The 18,286-nt window shown below is 60.5% G+C and overlaps 1 protein-coding gene across 1 annotated transcript; it reads right to left on the reverse strand.

Moving 5' to 3' along the window:
- Positions 1-5,477: 5,477 nt before the first annotated feature.
- On the reverse strand, positions 5,478-8,984 carry TPRA1 (transmembrane protein adipocyte associated 1; the record flags this gene model as incomplete). The annotated part of the gene is made up of 8 exons (XM_079713068.1): positions 5,478-6,120; positions 7,462-7,542; positions 7,630-7,732; positions 7,877-7,937; positions 8,038-8,148; positions 8,594-8,673; positions 8,784-8,856; positions 8,943-8,984. 8 exons carry the CDS (start codon positions 8,982-8,984, stop codon positions 5,877-5,879), a joined length of 795 nt encoding a protein of 264 aa, XP_079569194.1. The 3' UTR covers positions 5,478-5,876.
- Positions 8,985-18,286: the final 9,302 nt, after the last annotated feature.

The following is an 18,286-nucleotide window of genomic DNA, read 5'->3' on the forward strand; positions in this document are numbered from 1 at the left end:
ACGCAGCTGCCACAGCCCCGCCGGGCCCCGCCCTGGCGTCCAGGCCGTGCCCCGTCCTGAGCTGTTTGGTCTCAGGACTTCTTTACACTCAAAACCATTGAGGGCCTCGAAGAGCTTTTGTGGCTGGGAGTTTTGTCTTCCAACATTTACATATTCAAAATTATATACTCAAAGTTTAATTTCAATAACAACCGTGCCTTCGGCCATCAGAGCTATGACGTTACCACACGCTGGTCTGGAAAATTCTACGGTGCACTCGTGAGAGGATGAGAAAGGCTGGAATATCTCACACTACTACAAAGATGGCTTTGACCTCAGGGACCCCTAGAAGGGTCTCAGAAGCCCTGAGGGGTGAGGACCCCAGTGTGAGAGCCCCTGGCCTGTGCCCTGATCACCACCATCGACTACCGGGAGAAGATTGGAGCTGCAGACGCGGACGCCCGTAACCCCAGCAGCTCCGTCCTCTGGATCCACCCGAGAGCCCCCCGAGGGGCATGTGGGAACCAGTCAGAGGTGGGACGTGCATCGGGACACCGCTCGCTTTCACGGTTTGGAAACAACCTGAAAGATAGAATTGACAAGTAAGACGATGCTCTGTTTACACAACAGAGTGCTGCAGGAAGTATCAAGGTAGGAAAAGTCCCCCACACAAAACTGAATGAAAAAAATCAAGTCGGGGAAGAAGAGTTCAGAATGAAGCCGGTTGATTGACTCAAAGCACATTGTTTGCAGACACACATACGTGTGCTGCGGCGATAAACACGAAGTTCAAGACGGCGGGAAAGTGGTTACCCGGGGGTTGGGGCAGAGTCAGCAGGGAGGCTACACGGGGGCTTTCGCTGTATCCATGACGCTAAATTCATAAAGTTGTTTTCAAAACACCATCCAGGGACTGTGGGGAAATGGAAGACAGACGAGCTGGCGGTGCATCACCAGTGGTCTTTGTGTCCCCGGGTACGTGGCGGAGACCACCAGCTGCCTCCCTGACACCCCTTTTCTTTCTTTCTCACTGATCTATTGGGGGCAGCATGTACCAGCTCAGAAAAGAAAAGGAAACCCTGCCGTGTTCAGCCTCCCTTGCGGCACGGCGGCCACCAGGGCACACGGCAGTTATTCAGCGCGGCCTGCGGGAAGCTCCTCAGGCACAGGGGACAGTGGCAGCCCTGGCTGTCCTCCCCCACCTCTTCCTGCCCATGGGCCCCCTGTGTTTATGAGGATGATGAGAGCCAGAGTTTGGAGTCAGATCTTAAGGGGAAGAGCAGGAATGTTCCGGAAGGCCACCCTCACTGGTGCTGTTGGATGACTCCAGGGGGGTGCTACCACCCATACCAGGCAGACCAACTCGGGGCAGCCCTGGGCCCCCGTCCCGGGCAGGCCCTGCCCCAGGGAGGACCATGTCTTCAGGGCGGCTCTCCAATCTTCCCCTGGAATTGGGCCCACCTTCCCGATTCGACCCCAGCCAAGTGGAACTGATTCTGCGTCCCGGGGCCTCCTGAGTGCCTAACGAGATCTTGACTGCAGCCCAGCTTTAAACACTCTTCACGGTGGGTGGTGATTGGGTCTTGATTTGCTGAGTGATTCAGCTGAGTCACCACCTGCAAACAATATGAGAAAGAAAACGCTGGCCACGCTCGGGCGCCCAGCGCAGCCTCTGCTCTGCGGGCCGATGACACGGGCCGCTCCCCGCAGGCGGCTCCGGCGCCCCGGAAGGTCCTGCCTGGAAGGGAGCTGCTCGGTGCCAGGCCCTGCACAGGGTGGGCCTGGGGGCTGCATGGAGGCCAAGGAGGCACGGCGGCCCCACGTTCCGGTGGGGGATCCGCCTGCGAGGGGCCTGCTAGGGTCACAGGTGAGGAACAGCAGAGCTGAACTAGGAGCCGGCTGGGGTGCTGCGCGGCCGAACGGACCCAGCGCTGCCACAGACACCAGGGGCTCCTGTACCCCCAGGCAGCCCACTAGGGGCCCTCTGCACCTCCCCCCAGACTGGCCTGGAGTCTGATGGCCCCAGCAACAAGGCTCGGAGCCCGTCTCCTGAGGGAGGTGCGTCTGTGAGTCTGGGCAGCAGGCACAGGGCTGGAGGCCTGGGGTCAGATGGCATCCGCCTCTGGTGGCCGTGTGACCTCTGTTCCTCTGCTGCTCCGTCTGCAAAGGGGGCATTGTGTCAGTGTGGGGTCCTGAACACAGGACCTCGGGGTGTGACTGTATGTGGAGACGGGGGCGTTTAAGGAGTCGTTAAATGTAAATGGGGCCATCAGGGTGGGCTGTAATCCAATCTGTGTCCTCATGGGCACAGGGACACCAGGGATGTGCACACACAGAGGACACGGCCAGCACGCCTAGGACAGAGGCCTTGGGAAAAGCCAACCCTTGGTCTTGGAGGTCCAGCCCCTAGAAGTGTGAGCAACGGATGTCTGTGGTTCAAGCCCCGCCCCCGTCCATGGAATCCATTATAGCAGCTGAGCAGACAAATACACCGTGGGTCCCGGGTCGCCCTGTCACCTCCAGGGCTCCTGGCCACAGGACCTGCAGGTTTCAGAGCTGCACTGTGTCAGAGCCACACCCGGGCTGGGGGACCCTCTGCAGCAGCGGAGCGCTGTGCCCTAAACCCACAGGGGAGCCATCTTATCTGCAGCCTGGCCTCACCCGTGCCTGGTCCCCAGTGCTCGGGGATAGAAGGACCTCACTCCAAAGGGAATCCCACCTGTGTCTTCCCACAAGCCCCTGCTGCCTCTGTAGCCCAAGGCATCTGGAAACAAAGTCAGAGGTCGTCCACCAGCCGCAGGCTCCCTCAACAAGTAAGCCCAGGCCCCAACTCCCTCTGATGGGGAGGGAGGAGGGTGGGCTCAGGAAGGAAAAGACACAAATTGGTGTCTGGAAATATCCTATCTCCCTCATGTGCCCCCTTGGGGGGGACACATTAGGATTTTCACGTGTTTCTTTAGGATCGGGATTGCTGTAAACAAGATAGTCTTTCTCTCGTGTATGAGAGTTCTGTTCTGTCGTGTAGTAGCACGGTGCTGGTACGGCAGTGCCATCGTCATTAGGGACAGGGCTTGTTTTGTCTTTCTGTTTGACCATCCTTGTTGACTAGCTTCCCAGAGTCACCTCATCGTCCAGGCTGGCTGCTGGAGTCTGTCATCACATCTGCATTCCAGGAAGCAGGAAGGAGAAGGCAGGAGGACACAGGAGCACATCTCCGAGCTCCATCAGCCCCCTTGAAGCAGCCTGTGCTGAAGAAACCTCATACTCCTGCTAACATCCCAAGGACCGGGACTTAGTCACCTGAGTGAATGTAAAGGGGCAGGAGTGTCACCTTCTATGTGGTGCTTCACTGACCCTCCAAACATCCTGATGCAGTTACTGAGGAAGGGAAAATGAATATCACGTGGCCACTGGTCACCCGCAGCCCTGTGTCACTGATGAGGAAACCGAGGGTCAGAGAGGCATGATGTCAAGGTCCACAGGCTGTGAACAGCAGGAGGCCGTAAGATTGGAACGTGGAGCCAATATGGTGGACTCGTCATCCAGAATGCCCCACCTCCTGGCCACTCTTTGGCATGAGGTCTGTTCCCACCCAGACTCAGCACACGGGGTGTGGTTCCAGCAGAACAGACATGAGCACGGACTTGTGGAACAACGAGAATTTGAACAGCACACGGCACTGGTGAGGCTGTGCTCAGAGGGGTCAAAGCTGGTACAGCCTCTTTGAAGGGTGTGTCGGTTCAGATTAGGTTCGATTATGAGTGAGAGAAAAGTCCAAAGTGGTTTAAGAAAGACAGATGTTTACTTCTCTCTCACATCCAACAAGTCGTCCAAAGGAGGAAGTCCAAGGCTGTTACGGGTGCCCTAGTGTCGGGGACCTTGTCTGCTTCTACCTTGTTGCTCTGCCATGAAAGGCTCCCATTCCAAGATTCCCCGATGATTCAAGATGGCTGCTACAACTCCAGCCATTACAGCCACATCCCAGTTTGCAAGAAAGAAAAGCCTATCCTTTCTCTTCAAGGAAGTTGCGCACACACTTACATCCCACTGGCCAGGACCTGCAAGGAAGGCTGGACAATGTAGTCTTTGTTCCAGGCAGCTGTGTATCCAGCTGCAAATCAGGCATCCTACGACAGCGGAAGAAAAGGAGAATGTACTGGAGGACAGCGATTAGTCTCTGCCGGAAGACTGCGAGACTAATGAACTAACTAGTGAAGGCTGTGCTCCAGCAATGCCACCTGTGTGAGTTATTTGTAAGGACTTTGGTTGCTGCATTGTTTGTTGTTGCAAAACATATTAGGAACCAAGGTCCCTCCCAAGGGGACTGGGTAAATCAATTGCCACGTATCCAGAACGTTCGCAGCTCTCCCACCTGACGTGGAATGAGCCCAAGACCAGGTGTTAGCCTGGGAAACGAGCTACAGACATTCACGCTCCCAAACTAGGGGTGACGTGCATACATGCGTGTGAACACAGGTGCTCCTGGAAGGTTAGGAAGACCCCGGCCTTGCAGTGCCTCTGGGGAGGGGGGCAGGGAGACAGGGTCAGAGCAGCGGAGGCTCCCCCCAGCCTCCACGGTCCACCAGCTGCCCTGCAGCGGGCGCCAGGCCTCCTGTGCTGCCCCCTCCACCAAGTCATCACACGGAGCCAACGCAGGCTGCCGCCGTGCCGTCCTAGACGCAGCCCGTCAACACTGCCGAGGGCGAACCCAGCTCTGGATCTGAGGATCACTTCCTCCCTGTCTGGCCCCCCACACCTGCCCGGCTCGGAATGCCCCGCTGGCTGCCCCCCCAACCTGACAGGCTTCTGTGGGAGCTGTGGGGTGGCAGCCAGGCCGGGCACAGCGAGGAGCCTGCAGGAGCCCCCTGGCGGCCCCGCGGGCCCCGGAGTCCAGCTCGCTGGCTGTGCCCACGCCTGCTGACAGCCCTGGATCCGGGGAGCCTGGCCACTGGTCCCCCAGTCATGAGCCGTGTTGGAGCTGGCGCCCTCGGTGCCCTCCTGAGAAAGAAGGTGGGCAGTGGAGGTGGAGCGCGGCCTGACCCTCAGCACCCCAGGGCTCTGGGCTTTATTCGGACCTGTCCCCGCTTTCAGCTCATCACATCCATGATTATAAACATCCGTCCCCACATCCTACTTTCCGAGGGCCTACTATGTGCCGAGCACTATTCTAGTGCCCAAAAATAACTCCTGTGGTCACCGTCGCTCCACCACCACGTGCCACACGTGCACTCTGCTAATCCTCACAAACGTCCCTGCGAGCCAGGCCTTCTTATCCCCATTTCACAGATGCGGAAACGGATGCTGCAGGAGGGGAAGTGCTGCCCGGGATAACAGAGCGTGGGGGCAGACAGGACAGCGCACAGGAACCACACTTCTTTCCAGGGCCGTCCCCTCCGCTCCGACGGGGCCTCGCAGCAGGTACGCCGGGCTCCCAGCGCAGAGGGGCACCCCGGCCCCGGTATCCCCGCACAGCCTTCACATCAACACCTTCTGCTCCTTTTCCTTTTTATTAGAAAACAGATCAAGAAAATATACACACTTCAGCCCATCCGCCGGAGTGGGCTTTGTGGGGGGGGGGCGCGGAGGATGAGGAGGATCAGACCAGTCCTGGGGGCGCAGGCTGCAGGGAGGTGCCCTCGGCCAGCCTAGCCAGGCCTGGCCCTGAGACATCAAAGTCGGAGCCAAGTCGCCGAGCAAGGTGAGGGCAGGTGGGAGGGGGAGGCGGCCTCCAGCTGAAGCAGAGGTGGCCGCAGGCAAGTGGGGGACAGAGGGCGGGACAGGGCCTGCACAGGGCTGCTGCCCACGCACGGGCCTGACCCCCTGTCCTCCTCTGCCAGGGGCTCTGCACTCCCCAGCCGGTCCTCCACAGGCCCCCAGGCCCTCCCGGGGCAGCCAGGCTAGGCGTTGATGGCCTTCCAGCGCTCACTGTCCGTGCTGTTGATGCTGCCAGTGTGGCAAGGCATGGAAGCCACATCGTCCAGGTAGGCCATGCCCCCGGCCGAGTCGAACTGCGTGCTGGCGGCCATCGCTGCCTCTAGGCCCTCCCGCCGGGCCACCGCATAGGGCTGGGGCAGGTGCATGTCCGGTTCCTCGGTCTCGTCCACTTGGCATTTGTAGGAGAAGAGGATCTTGGGCTCCGAGCTGGAGGGCAGGAGAGAGGCAGGGGGGCCCCACTGTGGGTCAGGAAAGGCCTTCCTCGCTGGGGCTGGGCAACGAGGCATCAGACATGGCAAGAAGCGTGCTGACGGCCCCGACACCCACCCCGCGAGGTCCCCTCCCTTGCTTTGATGTTGGAGTCCACTGGGACACCGGTATTAAAACCGGACCTCCTGCTGCAGGCATGTGAGCCTGGCGAGCGCCTGCTTTCTCACCGTAAAATGGGTGGAAGGACTTCGACCCGGGGAAATGATGGGCCTTAAAACAGCACCTGCCCACAGTGCAGGGCAGACCCGGGCCCAGACCCCTGCCCTGCAGCACTAACTACTGCCCACCAGGTGCCCACCCGTCCTCAGTCCTCTGGGTAACTGTCCAGGGAGAAAGCATCACTCCCCATTTACAAAAAGGAGCGTGAGGCCAGAGAGATAAATCGTGTGCGAGGTCATGCACATCAGGGCTGGGAGGATCCAATCCAATTCTCGCTCCAGAGCCGAGGCACCCCTGCAGCCCACCCTCAGACCCGGCAGGCAGGGAAGGGGGGGCTGGGGGCAGAACGCCTGCTTCCACCACATCTGAGTCACAAAAGTGCACCCCACCCCACACTCACAGACACACTGGACTCCCCCAACATTGCTCCCCACTCCGGTTGCCCCCAGATGGAACACAAGCTCCGTGAGCTCAGGGGTCTGTGTCTGCTTTGTCCCCTGTTGTGTCTGCGGCTACAGCAGGTGCTGAGGAATGAGCTGACCTATCCTTAAATGAAAGACACAGTGCAGACCAGCAGGCATGGCCTGTCTCTCTCGTGGCAAAAGTGCACATGTCTTTGTGTGTTGTGTGCATAATGTGTATGTCTGTACTTATATATATCTATGTGAACCTATGCGTGCCTGTATGGGTGTGGTATATGCATGCATGTGCATGTGTGTACATGTGCACATAAATGAATATATGTATACATGTTTGTGTGCACATGCACGTTACACATGTATACATCTGTATACATGTATGTTTATATCTATAGGGGCGCATGCATATGTGTGCGCGCCCGAGTGTGCATGTATATCTGCACGCACGTGCATGTACACACACGTACCCTGTCCGACTCCTCAAGCTCCGGTCCCAGCCTGAGCTGCCCCCCAGCCCCGAGCCCGGAGGCTGGGATGCTGCAGTGGCGGCTGCGCATGTGCAAGAGGCAGAAGGCGTGATCCCGACGGCGGCCACGCGGGGGCGCCCGCAGCCTGGAAGCTGGGGGCGGCCAAGCCCAGAGCGCGACCTGGAACCCCGTCGCCCAGTCCCGCTCCCTGCAGCCCCCGCTGGAGGACTCACCCGAAGAATCCCCGCAGGAAGGCCACGTAGATGAGGGGCGCGAAGAAGCTGAAGTAGAGGAAGGTGGTGGCGTCCACGCAGCTGGGGGGACGGGCGGGTTAGGGCTGCGGCGGAGCGACCCAGCCGGCCCCCGCCCCCTCCCGGCCGCCCCCGGCCCCGGCCGCTTACCAGAGCCCCTCGATGATGTCCGCGCACAGCAGCGCGCTCCCTAGCCCCTGCAGCAGGTTGAGCAGCGCCAGGATGCCCGCGTACACGTAGAAGCTCCTCCGTGCTGCGAGGTGGGCGCGCGTGAGGTCCTGCCCAGGTGTCGGGACCGGACCGGCTCCCTGCTTCCCACCCACACAGAGCTGTCCGCTCCAGGCCACCGCAAGGCCAACAGCCCACCCCGCGCCCAGCCCCGTCCCCAGGCGCTCACAGGGCAGGGAGATGCGCTCCTTCAGCGGGGTCTTGGGGAGCACGACAACCAGAGAGTAGACCTGCGGAGACATTGGCACTGACCAGGACGCAGGGAGCTCCTGCCCAGTGCTGAGCCCGCTAGCAGGCCGTGCCCGAGGCTCCGGCCATCCCCCAACTCACCAGGAAGAAGAAGCAGGAGCTGACCAGCCAGAACTGGCGGCCCCCGTGCCCGTAGATGTTGAAGTCCTCAGCCGAGAGGTGGGCATCCGGGTACAGGATCTCCAGCGTGCCCTGCAGCGGCGGCCGGGGAGGGTCTCAGGGGCTCCTGTACCTGGAACGCCCCGTCCCTGGGCTCCCCACCACACCAAGCCCCGCTCTGCCTGGCGCTCAGTCCCCTGCTCTAGCCAGCTCTCTGGCCACGCCCTGCCCCCCAGCTCCAGCCCTCAGGCCCAGGGAGGGGCAGTCCCCAAGTAAGAAAGGGGTCTCTGGAAGCATGGGTCTCAGTGGGATCTACAGACCTGCACTCTCCCTACCTGGACTGCTTGTTGAAACGGTAGGTTCAAGCTACTGGATCGGAATTGGAGAGGCCCAGAACCTGCCTTGCTAACCAGCCGCCCAGGTGGTTCCTTAGCTGCATTTAAAGTTTGAGCCACTGCACACTCAACTCTGACTCAGGGCCCGAAGGCAGTGGATGCCCAGCCCCGCTGACCCCCGGGGCTGCCCGCCCCCACCTCACCTGGGTGACGGAGTACGCCAGGGCCAGCACCGTGGTGATGGCCAGCACCCGCTTGATGCTCGACTTGCTCTCCAGGTGACCTGGAAGAAACGTGCTGGTCAGTCAGCGGCAGCCAGGCTAGGGAACCACGGTGGGGTCGGCCCCCAGCCGGGGAGGAGCAGGGGAGCCCTGGCCGCGGCAGCAGACGCACCAAAGGCGAGGCCCAGGATGACCACACTCAGCTCGATGGCCAGCAGGAAGAAGCGGGTAATCTCCCACAGGATCTGGACACAGAGTGGGCGGAGCGTCAGCCGGGGGCCGGCTGCCCCCCACCAGTGCCCAGCGGCCCTGCCAGCAGGCCCAGCCCCACCTTATCAGCGACAGTCGCAGCATCTGAGGCGCTGACCGTCATGGACACCACGGCCCGGGCGATGCCCACCAGCGCCACCACGAACACCTGGTGAGCGAGAGAGGGGTCGGGGGGTTGGCCTCGGGGGACAAGAGCTCCGGGAACCGCAGGGCCTGCACCCCGCACCCCACGTCTGCAGGAGCCCTCAATTCCTCAAGAATGGAAGCATTCCACGCTAAACGAGCCGCCTGGGTGGGAGGCAGGGAGGCCTGGCCCTCCCCTCTGGGCCTTGGTTTCCTGGCTACGCTGACAGCCCGGGAAGGCTTGTTAGGGTGACGTGGTGCAGCCAGCCTGCCGGGTTCTAATCCCAGACCTGCCGCTCGCTGCCTCTGGGACCTGTCTGTGCTGCACCTCACGTACGAAATACAGGGAGACAGCACCCTGGGATGCAGCTGGGACTGTCAGTTTCTCAGTCAATACTACCCCGCCGCCCCCCCACCACCAACCCCAGGCTTCTGTGAGCTTCAGTGCAGTTTTCTGACACATGTGAACAAAAGAGCGCAGGTTTGTACACTCTGTCTTTTGTGCCTTGAAAACCGTGTCCAATCTCAGGGAGGGCGACACCATTCAGGGCCGCGTGCCCACTGTGTGCCAGGCCCCCACGGGGCTGGAGCTCTGCGCAGTCTCGCTGGGTGCTCACGGGAGCACCACAAACTAAAGCAGATCCACGTCGCATCGTGTAGGAGGGCACTGAGGCCCAGAGAGGCCAAGTCGTTGGCCCGTGGTCATTCAGCACAGCTGGGGTTCAGAATGCAGTGGGCTTTTTTCCCCCCCAGCCCAGCATCCATTCCCCTTCCCTCTAGTAACCATTCCCCAATTTTCTTCCTGGGACCACCACCCTCCTCAATCCATACGGTCTGGCTGAGCTGACCCTACCGTCCCAGCTCCAAAGTGTCCCTTTCCCTGCTAGTCACAGAGTCTGGCTCAGGGATGAACAGGGGTTCCAAGGTGGGCCACTCAGAGGGGATTCCAGGTCAACACTGCAGCATCAGGAAAGAGGTACTCATCTGCTGGAGTTGGCACGGCGGTTAGCTCAGAGCTGCTCTTGGCTACCTCTGATACCTTATGGGGAGAACTCATCTGCGCTAAGGCCAGAGGAGAGCAGAGATGCAGAGAGAGAGAGAGACAGTCCTGATGGCATCAGTTAATCCCCTAGATCCAGCCATACCTGAAGCTGCCTTTTCATTACAAAGACAGCTTAAGCCAGTTGGAGTTGGGTTTTCTGTCACCAACTGGAATGAACTCACCAGGATATAGAAGGTGATAAAAATGGGGCTGGAGGTGACTCGAATCTTGGCCCGAGCAAACGGAAGCTTCCAGAGCAGGAAGATGAAGAACAGCACGTTGGGGATGAGCAGCAAGAGGTCCCAGTACCGGACCCTGGCAGGTGGGTACAGAGGGCGGCTCACTGGTGGGGTTTTGTCTGCAGCCCACCCGTCTCTCTCTCAAACACACACACACACACACACACCCACCCAACCCCGGAAACCCCCCGTCACGCAGCCCGGCAGGACTGTGCCCGCCTCACCTAGAGGTGCCGATGTCCTCGTAGAGCAGCAGCAGACAGCGGTGCGGCACGCTGATGTTAGGCGCGGGGGGCGGGGCCCCGCTGGCCCCGATCTCCTCCGCCGGGGTGTCCATCCCGCCAGCAGCCGGCCCTGGGGGGTGAGGGCCACCACGTGAGCAGCGCAGGGGCTGTGCAGCCCTGGGCCTCTGGTGGGTGGTGGGGGCCAGCAGGTGGGGGGCAGGTGTGGCGCTCCCTCCCGCCCAGGTCGCGACCCAGCCCCCGGCAGGGGCCTCGCTGTCGGCTCTGTGTCGGGGACCGGATGGCAGCAGCAGCACGTCGCAGGGAGCACGTGGGCCCGGGTGGCAGTGGGATGTAACAGATGCCAGCGTTTTTAAAACAATGACTGAACAGACTGGGCTCCTGACCCGGCGCCCCCATTTCTGGGCCATTCGCGACAGCCCCAGGCGGGAGCAGCCCAAGTGCCCCCGTCAGCAGAACTGACACGTCAACGGGGCGTCCGCGTGACCGGTGGAACGCCGCCCAGAAATGAGAGTGACTCCTGCCCTGTGGTGACACGGAGGGCCTGGCAGCCAGGCGCTGAGCGGAGCCCGGCCAGCTGTGGGCACACGGCCTGACCCTCCACGGGCACCAGGAGGGGCGCCCTGTGGAGGCCTGAGGGCGTGGGGCCAGCCCTGGGGACACGACCCAGTGGCGGGCACGCTGGCGTGCTCCAGTGTCGCGGTTCGTGGAGCCACGCACCTGTGATCTGAGCGGCTTTCCGCGTGCGTTACGCTTCAGTAGATTTTAAAAAATGGAAAAGATGAATCGTGTATGCTGAGAGCGCAGGTCTCCCGTTCAGCAAGGAGCAGCCCAGGACACTTCCTGCAGGGTTCGCAGCGAAGCAACAGGATCCCGTGCTCGTGCTGCGCTCACGTCCCTGGACAGCAGGCCTGCAGGGCAGCACCCCGCGGGCCAAGCTGGGGAACGCGAGCGCTGCTCTGCCGAGAGTGGGGAGATTCCGAAGCGGGAGGGCCGAGACGTAGGGCTCAGAATCCCCATCCTTCTCTCCCACAGGCCACCCACCGGCTCTGGGATGGCATCCCCACGGGCAGCCTGAGGATACACCAAGGACGGGAGGTATTACAGGGGAGAACGTGTGTCTGACACACTAGGTCCAAGGAAAGAAGCTGGTTTCCTCCCTGGTCCTGCACTCTGCACCCTTCCACCGGTGCTGACGTGGCCAAGCACCTGCTATGAGCTGGCGGGTCCAGGTGCCAGGACACACCTGCCCTCTTGGGGCCTTCATTCTCGGAGGGGAGGCCGACAGCCAGCACAAACACCCGTACTTAAAAAGCAAACTTCTCCTAGAGGTAAGTGCTAAGAAGAAAACACAGTCTTGGCCTGTTCAAAGGGCAAAGAGCAGGCTGGAAGAGAGAGGAGAAAGGGTAGGGGCCAGGTCAGCCGGGACCACCACGGTGAGCTCACTTTAAATGCAACAGGAGGGTGTAGGAAGGTGGGCGACGCGGCCCCGCTCCCACGTGGAGAGGCTGCCGTGGAGAGGCAGGGAGGCCGAGGAGTGCCCGGCCAGGCCGGCGAGGACAGTGGCTCGACCGGCGGGGGCAGCGGGGGGTGGAGTGGAGGGATCTGCGATCCCTTTGGGAGGTCTGGCCAGCAAGACCCGCAGACAGACGCACGTTGGGGTGAGGGGAGAGGGCAGGGCAGGCTGAGGCCGGGGCTCTGGCCCGAGCCTCGGGGCGCCCAGCCCAGTGTCCCTGTGACACTGCCCCCTGCCTCGCTAACAAGGTGCCCCGCTGTTGCAGGACCCTCCTTGATGCCCTGCATTCAGGACAGGGGCCCCTTGCCAGCGCCAGAAGCTGAGCCTCGGTTGCTGTAAGCCAAAGGTTTCAGAGTGGGGGTGGTGTGGCGCAGTGCGGGGCACCTGAGCAGGGCGCAGGGTGCCCATGTGACACAGGGTCGGGGTCCAGGGCTGCCTGATATCCTTCAGGGACCCCACACGGCAGAGAAGCCCGTGGGGATGAATGGGGACAGAAGCAGGGGGGCCGGATAGAGTGGGGAGGGGGGGCGGTCAGAGGGCTTCTCTTGGCCTTGCCTGTCCAGCACCCCATTTTCCTGTGGGGGCACCTCAGCACCCCAGTCCCCATCCACAGGGTTTAGGTACTGCTGACTCCACCCCTCCACAACTCCAGGGAATGTGCACATTGGAGTCCCACGTGGAAGGAAAGCCAACACAGAGGTGAAAGACTGATGGATACAGATCCTGGAGATAGCGCCTTGCAGGAGCCCCTGGATCCAGCCACACCTGAAGCTAGATACCTACACCCCCAGGCCGGACTTTTCAGTTACAAAATCCAACAAATTCCCTTTCCTGCGTAGGCCAGTTTGACTTGGAGCTGGGTAGACCTTGGTTGTGCTTCTGGCTCTGCCAGGTTCTTTCTTCATGACCTTGGGGGAGTCTTTCCCCTCTCCGGGTGTCACAGGACAATTACACCCCCCAACAAGGCTGCTGTAAGGATCAAGCAAGACCAGAGAAGTGAATGTCTACAAAGGGTCACACAGAGAAAGGTAACTGCTGCTTTTCTTCCCGGAGGAGGGGCTGGGAGACGTGCAGCAGGGAAGGATCTGGTTCACGGGGCCAAGCGCCACCTGCTGTGGAGTCTGAGGTGAGGAAGGAGAGCGTCAGCTAAGCCCCCTCTACCAAGCCCTGCTGGCTCTGTAATAACTGCAGAGAAGGCTCACGGAGCCCTGCCACCCTGCAGGGAGGTACTTATGTCACCCCCTGCACAGAGCCCGGAGCCGGGCAGCCCAGACTGTCTGTCTCCAGAGCGCAGGCCCCCAACCGGCAACTTGCCAGGGGCCCCTCCGGGGGCCTTGGTCTCTCCACCTGCAGCCGGGTTTGATCCAGAGTGGAGTGTGATCCAGAGCAGATTCGGGTCAGGCAGGTCTGGGGGCTGAGAGTCTGCATCTCTAACACCCTCCCAGCTGGCACTGCTGCTCTGTTGGCCCCAGAACCACACCTGAGCCACACCAGAATTGCCACTATGTGTCAAAGCTCACAAAATAACTGAAGCCATGATAAAAATGACAATGCACCCTTCCCTGCCCGTGTGCAGTTGAGGCTTTCCACGGGGTCACGTGCTGAGCCACCACACCAGCCTCCAAGAGAGGGGACTGCTGATATCCCATCACACGAGGGGGAAAGAGGCTGAGACGGGTCAGCCTGTGGCCTGTATTCCCTTCTCCCCACCACAGGTGAGCTCCTGGCCTTGCTGGCAGAAGCCCAGGCAGTGGCAAAGTAAGGGGTCTGCAGGCTCAGGAAAGAGGGGATGGTGGGAAGGCTGGCTGAGGGCAGGGGAGCGAGGGGTGAAGCCAGACCAGAGGGATGGGGAAGGGAATTCTCCGAGGGGGAGTTCCTGGGATGCCAAGTGCTCCGGGGCAACCCCTGGCCTCTCAGGACCGGGGAATCTGGGACGTTTCTTCCACCTGGGAAGGACTCTCCTGACCTCACTAACATTCCAGAGGCCTCTTCCCACCCACCCACCCACCTCCCTCCCTCCCTCCCTCTGTGGGCAGGATGCCAACTGGCTATGGTCCTGCGAGCTGGACCTGCTGTGAGACCCTGGGCCAGAAGGACCTTCCCCTCTGTGGGCCTCCGCTTTCCCATCTCTCATCTGTGTAGTGGGACTGACCACCCAGAGCTACTGGATGGGAAACCCTGGGGCAAACAAAACCCTGAGCAGAGAGGCTGCTGCTTAAACGGCTCCCGACCGGGGCTGGTTGATGAGCCTTAAAACCCTGGAACCGAAATAGGGTGAGGAAGACTCCACAGGACAGAGGCCAACCCCCTAATCCTTCAGCCTTGGGGAGCGGGGAGGTGGACCCTGCCAAGAGCCCCCAGGAGGAAGGACAGCCCTGAGCCGTCAAAGTCCAACCTGGCCTCACCCCTGCCAACTGCCCTGACGATTCCCTTCCACTCTGCAGCCCGTCTTTCAGCCTGTTCTCCAAGCTGCTGTGCTGTTCCTACCTCAGGGCCCCGGTGCGTGCTCTTTCCCAGCTGCGTCTCACCATTCGGGCCACCTCCTCTGAGAAGCCCTCCCTGACTACCTCTGTTTGTCTGAAGCGGCCCTCGCTGTGTGTTTGTGGGTTGTCCAGCCCAGGCATCTCATGACCCAGCCCCCCCCACCAGGACAACAAACGTTGTGAGTGGACAGATGAATGTCCAGCAGAGTGCGGTCCAGCCCTTCTGGGGAGTGGGAGGACCATCTGGGAGGCCCTCGGCCCCGTCCCTACTGCAGCGTGAGGGCAGGTCACTCCTCGCTTCTTATCCAGTGGACCCCCGCCCTCTCGGGCCCGGGGAGCCGGAAGTGGGACTCGGCCACTCGCAGGGACGTCTTCCCGCACGACCTGGATCGCAGGGTCCGCAAGCCCGGCTTCCCCGGGGACCCAGGACGCCGGCCCTCTGCGCCCCCAGCCCGCTTCTGGGCGAGAGGGTCGCTCCCGGCGGCAGGAGCGGCAGGCGGGACGGGGGCCGCCGGGATCGGTTCCCGCAGCTGGGGCAGGAGAGGGGTCCCCTCCTTACCTGAGGCCCCGACTGCCCATCCGCCGCCCGCCGCGGACCCCGCAAGGCCGCGGGACTCGACCTCCGGCGCTCGGGCCGGGGAGCGTCGCACAAGAGGCGCGGGCGGCTGGCTCCCGCAGACTGAGCGGGCGGGCGGGTAGGGAGACGCCGTCGGGCCAGACACCGAGCGGGCCTCCCGACAGCAGTGACCCGGAAGGCTGGCGCGTCCTTTTCGTTCCGCCGAAACTGCAAAACAGCCACTGTCCCTACTTGCGGCACGGAGGCCCGCCCCCAGCCCGCAGCGGCCTATAGGAATGGGGTTACGCAGAAAAGAGGGCGCCCGTAGCGGGAGGAGCCAATCAGATCCGCAGGGGGCGGGGCGGCTCGCCAACCTCTTAAAGAGACAGCGCACGGCCCTCTTGGCCGCAAGGGGCCTTGTCCTCAGCTGTCCGCGACCTGCGCGCCCCCCCGCGCTCGCCCGCGACCTTTCTCCCGCCGGCGGCAGCCGAGCGTCCGGGGAGGAGCCTCCGCCGCCTGCCTGAGGACCTCTGGTCCCAGGGGACAAGCCCCGCCCGGACCGGCGCGTAACCCGCGCACCTGCCCTCGCGGCCGCAGCCAACGCAGTGCTGCACACCCTCCGCCTCACGGTAGCTCTTCAGAACAGCTGTAACTAGTAGCATTTCAGGAGAACCTGAGGCTAAGACGTTAAGTGCTTGACCGAAGCGACAGGACCAGGAAGTAACAAAGCCCAGAACTGGGGTTTGATCCGCCACCTCTCACCTCTAACTACAGGCAGCCTCCTCCGGGAAGCCTTCCCGGATTGACCTCCTGCGTCCCTTTTGTGTTCACTCCTCTTTCCCCTCCCCCGGGTTCCGCCATGTCAGGCCCCTCCTGCTTCTGAGTCCTTATCCCTCCCAATATATCCCTCCCACCCGCTCCTCACTGGGTGCTCAAGCCACACTGGTCTCTGTTTCTGTTTTTTGGCTATACCAAGCTTGTTCCTGCTTGTGGGTCCACACCTGTCCCCCGCCCCCCACTCCCGGCCTGGCTCCTGTCACATGACCCCCCCTCCTGCTTGACACCCTAGCCAAAGTAGCTGTCCAGTCTCTGTCACATAAAGCCCCTTTATTTCATTCCCAGTGTTACCAAAACTGGGTTCGTCTGTTGGTGGACGTCGAGTGGAAAGACACAACCAAGGCAAAGAGCAGGAGAAGGAAGAACTGATCACTTGCAGTAAGGAGAACAGGGGACTTTTCCCAAATTCGTGCTTCCCCGAACAACAAAATTGGGGACGTTTTAAGCTAAGGGTACATGCGTATTCATCAAGGGGCTTGGGCAGTGCAAGCTTTAGTTAATTGAAGTCATGAGGCTCAGAGAAGGTCACCATCATCCTCCCTTAGGGTCCAGTTGATCTGATGGTTGAGCCCTTCAGGCTAATCTTTGCCATTGCATCAGAACAGGGAATCTTTACAACGGATACGTTGTGTAGCATTGTTACTTCTCTCACCTGATAACAGTTTTTGCGTTCTTTTGTTCCTTTAAGATCATTAATTACTGAGACCTGTTTAAGCGTAAGCACTGTGGCCAGGCTTCCATCCCAACCAAGCCAAAAATGGCTTCTCTTATGTCAAGAAAGCCATTCCTGGTTTTCTTTCTCCAGGAACCACCTGCCCCATCTGCTTACACAGCAGCACACTCTCTCTAACGGGTTCATATTCATTTAGTCACTTCCTAGTTCAGCATCAGCCTCCCCCAACTAGAATGCCAGTGTCGTGAGGACAGAGCCATGCTTATCACATTCCTTGAATGTGTGGAGGCTGACTCAGGGCCTGGTGCTCGTCGTCGTAGGCACCCGCTGAGCACAGTAGCCCGAAGATACACACCCTGTGACACCACACTTGCTTCACAGCTGGGCTGGAATGAGACTGGGCCCCAGTCTTTGCCTCGCTCCTGTTCTGAACAAGGGGAAGGTGAGGAAGCCGCTGCCTTGTGACCGTCTGGGACCCAGTTGATCTGGACCTTGGTCAGCGTGCAGTTTCTGTATCAGCCAAGGAGGCTGAGCTCCATGAGGCGCCTGCCTTCCTGAGTGGACAGCTCCAAGGGTTTCTGCCAGGAAGTTACACGCATTCCCCCTGCACACCTTTAATCGGCAAAACAAGTCATAGGCCACTTCTGACCTCCAGGGGCAGGAAAATTCCCTTCCACCCTGTGCCAGGAAGGAGAAGAAATGGAGAATCGGTGACTAAGCCAAATGACCACCCCCCCCATCTTTGTTTTTTCGAGACAGTACAGACACTTTGGAGCGGGCGTGGGAGGAGGTGGAAGTTTGCTCTTATTACCGCCATGCGCAATTCTGCATTTTGTACTCTTGAGTTTTGGGCCCCACGCATAGGTTTCAGTGGGATTTCATTTGTGGAGTAATGAGGGTATCCATCTCCCCTCCCTCCAGGGCAGAGGAGTGCTGACTCACTGCAGTGCCCCCTGCACACCAGACAGAGCATGGCAGCAGCTAGTTTCCCTGAATGGTAGCTCAGTAGATAAAGATCTGACTCTCAGGTTCCATCCCTCGCCTGCACCAGGCTCAGGGTGGTGATCCTCCCGAGGCATGGCTGACAGGAGGAGATGCTGCTGCAGAACCGGGCTCCCTAAATAATAGACACAAATGCTTGGCTCAGCAGCAGGACCACGAGGCAGAGGCACCCAGCAAGCCCTGCCCAGGCCCAGGCCCACGGACACTGAGACAACATGGCAGCTGTTTTAAGCTGCTGGATTCCTTCCCTGTCTTCCTCCCGCGCCCCCATCTCAGAGGTGGCGCTGTCACCCACCCAAGCCAGAATCCTGCTGCCATCCTGGGTGCCTCCCTTTTGCTGTCCCCAGTCCCCAGGACCGAGAGACTCCATCTCCTGATACGTCTTGGATATTTCTCCTCCTCCTCATCGCTCCCGCCCCTACCCGGGGCCCCATCCCGAGATGCTTGTTCACCGCACAAAAATGCCAGGGCAAGAGGGCTGAGATCCAGCCCTGCCCTGCTCGCCTGCCCTAGCCCAGGCTGCCTGTACCTGGACGAAGAATCGCAGCACACTCGTCCCTCTGTATCCTTGGGAGATTGGGTTCAGGCTACCTGCAGATACCAAAATTCAAGGATGCTAAAGTCTCATATAAAATGGTGCAATATTTGCACATAACCTAGGTACACCCTCCTGTATACTTTGTCATTTCTAG

Source organism: Hyperoodon ampullatus (assembly GCF_949752795.1).
Source record: "Hyperoodon ampullatus genome assembly, chromosome: 10".
Taxonomy (NCBI): domain Eukaryota; kingdom Metazoa; phylum Chordata; class Mammalia; order Artiodactyla; family Ziphiidae; genus Hyperoodon; species Hyperoodon ampullatus.